The sequence below is a fragment of the Orussus abietinus genome, unplaced genomic scaffold, assembly GCF_000612105.2.
Source record: "Orussus abietinus isolate OABI.00-Male unplaced genomic scaffold, Oabi_2.0 scaffold3, whole genome shotgun sequence".
NCBI lineage: Eukaryota > Metazoa > Arthropoda > Insecta > Hymenoptera > Orussidae > Orussus > Orussus abietinus.
In genome coordinates this window covers 814,326-820,325 of record NW_019395984.1, presented here as the reverse complement: position 1 = coordinate 820,325, position 6,000 = coordinate 814,326, and the positions used below count along the sequence as shown (strand labels likewise).

At 54.0% G+C, this 6,000-nt stretch overlaps 1 protein-coding gene across 1 annotated transcript in view; it reads left to right on the top strand.

The window, feature by feature from the left end:
• Window positions 1–548: 548 nt before the first annotated feature.
• Window positions 549–6,000, top strand: part of LOC105699022 (fez family zinc finger protein 1) — a 46,930-nt gene continuing 41,478 nt past the window's right edge. Inside the window, exon 1 of the mRNA XM_012423720.1 lies at window positions 549–626. Within this exon, the coding sequence (XP_012279143.1) occupies window positions 549–626 (78 nt within the window). The remainder of the gene's footprint in view (window positions 627–6,000) is intronic.

Here is a 6,000-nt window from a genome sequence, read left to right as displayed (position 1 = left end):
CGCGGGCGAACAGAAACCGCTGTCGTGAGTTACGTTACGAGCGATCGTCCCGTGCCAGAAGGCCCGGTTGTCGGCCGGCGGGAAGCAACGGCCTCGGGTCGTGCTCGAGGTCGAGTCATCGAGGCCGAGTTCTCCAGGAAGTCCGAGAGAACCGAAGAAGAGCAACGTTATCCTCGCTCTGCCCCTCTCCGGTCCGAAAACCCGGAGAGGATACGATTTTCAATGACGGCCCCGAGAGTCGCGAGCTCGACCCTGAAGAAACTGGAGCGAGCTCCTCGAGATCGACTTGGTCGAGGTCCGAGCTGGTCGAAACTCTCGCTCGTCGTTGAACGAGCCCGAGAAGTGCGGCGTCTTGATTTACGACTCGAGCTTCGCGTCTCGTTCGTCATATTTATTTGTTTGCGGCCGCATTGTGACGGAGCGCCCGGGACTGACGGCGATAACTTCGTCACCGCGGTGTCCTCACTTCCGGTGGACGTCCGGCCAGGTGGGGAACTCCGGAAGTGGTCCAGGGACTGGGACCAGTTCTCGAGTGGCAGAGGAAAACGATGGCCTGGGCTCTGTTTCTCTTCAAGTTTCTCCTCAAGTTCTTGGTTAAAGCCGAGCGAACGCAAGATAAAGGCTTGGTGTCTTGGTCTTGGTCTTGGTCTTGTATCCTCGCGTCTTCATCTTGTCGAGCCTAGTTTTCGGTCTTCTAAAAAGTGCACGACTCTACGACCGATTTCCCTGGTCACAGCCTCTTATTGGTGCACTTATCCAAGACTACCATCATCTTAGTTTTGATCTTATGATCATGTTTTGCTAGTCCAAGACCAAGGCTGGGAGATCAAAATCGAATTTGCCTATCACCGTTCCTCTTCAAGTTCTTTTTCGTGTTCCTCTCGTAATTCCTTTACAAAATCCTCTTCGAGTTCCTCTTCAAGGCCTCCTCTCCTCTGATCGGCTTCGTAGATTCGCGGCAGAGCAGGCCCACCAAACGTCAGCTGGCATATCGGGCCCACTCGGGCGATTACCTTAATAGCGCGAGCAGCTCTAATGAATGGCGAGCTTTTTGCCGCGGATGAGGCGAAAGGCGAGGGGAAATGGTAGCAGGACGCCCTCTGCCCCGGCACCTCGGCCTCTCCTTCAGCTACCTCTTCGGGTTCTCCGCTCCACGGGCAGCTATTCCTCTGGCGGGCATCCTTGCGGTACCGTCCACCTCTCGGTAGCTGGTGGAGGGTCCGACTCTACGTGCAGCTGGTTAGCTGCGGTCGCGAGGCGAGGGACCGAGGCGGAAAAACCTTGAAGAGCGACAGGGAGGCGCGGCAAAAAAGCCCCGGTATTGGCACGGAAGGAAAGGCCATTACCGTGAGTTGTCGATGAGAAAAAGCGAGATTTCCTATGATCGAGGAATGGCTCCGAGCCCGGCGATGTGTACGACTCAATCGAGGGCCCATTGCCGAAGAATTCGGTACCATCATCGTTGCCCGATAAAACGCCGAGGAAAAAGAAGAAAAGAAGAGGCTAACAAGAGCTCTTCAGGGGTAGAAGCCGAGAAGCGAAGCGCTCGAAATCCCCGCTCGAAGTGGATCTCCAGAGTTAATACCCAGAGACAGTGGGTGTGCCCGAATCTCACTCAGCCGGGCCTCGAAGACGAGTCGTATCCTATCTCGAGCGGTCCCTCCCCCGCCTGGTATCGCTTTAATTTTAAATTAAAATTCAGGAGAAACCTGTAATCTTTTTGTCGGCTCCGTCCTGGAATTCCGGGCCCTCGGCGGAGGAATTCCTTCGGCGAGGCCCATCCTTCACGCGACATTCCCCAGGCGGACGTCAAATTACGACTCCGCAATTAACGAAACCCCGATGGTCGCGTTTCCCCCGCGAAAGTGGGGCGAGAGGGACGCGGAAACGCGGCGGGACCGCGTCGTTTGTCCAGAGTTTAGTGACTCATCAGCGGGACATCTGTCACGAGTTGTCTGTGCTTAATTCGCGGGCGATGTCGGGCCCTTGGTCGGACGAGGTCTTCCCCTGGTAGAGGGTCCTCTCCTTCGTTTTCTCGGGGCTCTATCTCGAAGCTGAAAACTCAATTACTGCTTAATGAATTGGCGGGCCCCGCGGGCCTCACCTGAACTACGAGAAGAGGGCCCGACCGGGCCGGCGTGTACGCCGGTAACGAGGCGGACACGCCACCGCACTACCTGCGCTACAAGATTCGAGATATCGAGATCCTTCCAATCGATTCCTGGCCGCGATGCATTATCGATTCCGCGGGGGGGAAGGCGAAAGAAGAGGCGTAAGGCCCCCGACGCGGGCCTAGCACGGGCGCCGGGCAAAGATGGCGTATCTCTTAATGGTCGAGATAAATCTCGACGGACCTTTGAACCCGGTCGGGGCCTTACCGGGACCCTCGCTCGCGAAACCGCCTCCTAAAATCTGGAGGTCGAATTACCGGGAGCCGATAGTAAAGGGCGGCACCTGACGTCGGGCCCCGCTATGTGGGCCCTCGTAATTACAAGAGTGCCTCTTAAATCGGAGGCGACCGGCTGCAGGTTCGTTTACAGGTTTGTTTTCGGCGGGGACTGCCCTGTAAATCCTCCTGCGACGGCCGCTGCTCGCGACGGCCGATGGGCCCGGCCCCGAAGATTACGACACGAGATATACAGGGCCCCGGTTTGGGGGACTCGAGGACCGCCCGGTCTCCTTTGCGCCTCTCGTCAGCGACTTGTCGCGGAAGCGCTCGAGGAGAGGAGACTTCGACGCCTGGCGGAGCGTCTCCTCCGAGTCGGTAAATTGGGGACTTCGGTGCGTCGTTGTTCTTTGCGGCCGAGTTACTCAGCAAATTGGGGAACGTCGACGGGTGGATCGCTGCGTTTTCCACGGTGGTAACGCGGCGTGGAATATATTCAACCTCGCCTCGACGTTACTCAACAATTTGGGAAAGGTGAACGCATGGATATTCCTCGTGGCGAATTTATTTAGCAAATTGGAATTAGAATGTCAATGGGTTGATCGCTACGTTTTTCATGGTGGTAAATTAGGTAACGCAGCGTGGAATATATTCAACTTCGCTTCGACGTTACTCAACAATTTGGGAAAGGTGAACGCATGGATATTCCTCGTGGCGAATTTATTTATGAAATTGGAATTAGAATGTCAATGGGTGGATCGCTACGTTTTTCATGGTGGTAAATTAGGTAACGCAGCGTGGAATATATTCAACTTCGCTTCGACGTTACTCAACAATTTGGGAAAGGTGAACGCATGGATATTCCTCGTGGCGAATTTATTTATGAAATTGGAATTAGAATGTCAATGGGTGGATCGCTACGTTTTTCATGGTGGTAAATTAGGTAACGCGGCGTGGAATATATTCAATCTCGCTTCGACGTTACTCAACAAATGATATTATTTCCCATGGGGATTTTATTTAAAAAATTGGATATCGATGGACATTCTTAATCTTCCATTGACGTTCTTCGGCAATTCCGAAAACGTGAACGTAGGTACTCGTCCCGGCGACCGTTCTTACATATTGTAGAACTTCGACTGCTGGACAACGAAGATTGCCCCCTTGATAAATTGGACGACGTATGTAGAAATATTTTCAACCTCGCGTAGTCGTTCTCCAATCTCCTAGAGGAAGCTGCTAAATTGGAGAACGCCAACACGCGGTCGAGCATGAAGAACGCTCGCGTTCTCCATCTCTCCCCCTCGCTTTCGCGCGCTTCTCGACGAGGTTATTCCGGAATCGCGATAACGTGAGCCCGACGCCCCGTTAATTTGGTCCGGGGGCCCAACGAAATTGCCCCTCGAAGAAATACAGCCGGAGGAACGTCTTCCTCGGGGCGTCCCGACGCCGGCGCCCCGCCCGAGCGGTGCACCTTGCGCAGGGTGTGCGCTAAGGCGCTTTATTTTTCGGCGAAATGGAATTAAATTTTATATCCACCGGGCATAACGAACCCGCCGGTGGGCGCCGGAACGGAAAGGAAACTACCGTACAATAACTCGAGGGAGAGGAGCGTAAAAAAGTAAACCCTGCAAGCCCCATCGTTCCCGAACCGGCCGCGCCATTTTGCCGAGCCCCGCGTCCCGGTGAAAATTATAACAAAAATTACTGCTTTCCCAGGTACGATGCACCTGGCGCTCCCATCCTCGACGAGGGCACTTCGCGTAACCAGCCTCGGATCTCCAGCGGAAAGGAGCTCCGGAGAATTAGCGCAGGATCGATTGAGTTCTTCTTCCCCAAACCCACGAGCCCCACGCCGAGGTACGTACCTTGAAGAGAGCGAAGAAGGAAGTTATCGCTCTCCCACAATTACATCCCCGGATTTTTGCCTTGTCGGCTTTAAATACTTCCAGGACTGCATCCCGGATGTGGAGCTCGAATCGAGTGTAGTCGGCGGGGAAAAAATCGCTATAAGGATCGAGAGAGCAGGGCGCCTCTTCCTGGTAGAGGTGGAGGCGCCTCGTCTTTCCGAGGGAGGAATTAAATTCAGGGAAGTCTTCCACGAGGAAAGAGAAGTTACTCGACTTGGTTACGTGCCAGGAAACGTCAGATGTGCCGGTTTTCAATCAAGCCGATCGAGTCCTAGGAACGAACCCCGCGGAAGAGAAACCATCCTTAAATACTTCCCAACCCTGAATTCCGAGTGCATAGCTGAAATCAAGTGATCAGAGGAGAAGTAAGCCCTGCAAAAATTGAGAAATAATCCAGTTTTTGGTGATAACAAAAATCGGTACAAAAATCGAAAGACCCTTCCTGGTCGAAGTGGAGGCGCCCTGTCTTTTTCGGGGAGGAATTGAATTCGAGGACAGCTTCCATGAAGGAGAGGAAATTAATCGACGCGGTTAGGTATTAGGAAACGTCGAATCTCCCGGTCTTCGGTCGAACCGATCGAGTCCCAGGGACCGACCCCGAGGAAGAGGATCCATCCTCTCCTGCTCCTTCGAGCATTCGCCTCGCTAGATTGCCCCCCGGCCGTATCGCGATCTCCCTGCTCGCCCGGAGGGAGCAGTGCCATGTCCCGGGGAATTAAATTCTGACTTTAACAAGTGGTACCTCGCCACCTCCGACCACATATCTCCGCGGCACGAATCCGCCCCGTGGCCGGGACTACCGAGGAGACCCTGAAGAACGGGCCCCGGGCTGACACGTCGGCCCGAATTGGTACCGTCCGGCCGGACGCACCGCGTAGGCGGCCACCGATAGAGTCTACATGCTCTTCGGCATGCGAGGGGCCCGTCTCGGTGGTTGCTCGACTTTTTACTCGACTGGGCCCCATCTCGCGTGGGTGCGGGGCCGATCGGCTCCTCTGCGCGAGCCTTCCTCTTCAAGGCCGCGTCGGGCCCCGCTTCGCGATCGGGGCCCGATCGCCCTCTCGAGGGATTTTAACATGGAAACTCTAGCCCTACTTCGAACCCAAGTAACCCTTCCAAGCCCTTCTTAAGCCCTTTCGAACGTCCTCCTCAACCCTTCCGTGCAGATACCACCGATCGACGGCTTTAATGTCTCCATCTTCCCACGGTGGACGTCTTCCGGCCCTCGGACACTTTACTATCAATTCTTCACTATTCACTAGGAACGATAACAACACTTCAAAATTATATTTGATAAGCTAGGGATAATATCAAACTGATTTTAAGAGGGGCCCACAGTGAAAGGGTTAATTCAGAATTAAGTTCCACTTCTGACCTGGAAGTATGAAAAATGGAAATATCTGCTGATAGTCGAATCGTGTAGGAGTCACCTTTCTTTATACTATCTCGGAACCATTTAAGGCCCACAATTAGGGGCCCCAGGTAGGATAAAAATCAAGACCCCGCAGTTTTGAGAGGCATATTTTATGTAAAATTTACGATACAGGCGAAATCTTGAACCCCGTCGACTTTTTTTCCCCACCTCGGAATGCCACCTTCTTGGGGGACCCGGTCCTCGGGGATTACGCGGCCCCCTCCTCGATATCATAAGGCCCAAGTGGAGCACCTTCGCGTATGAATATGCATTCTACATCGAAGCTCGTC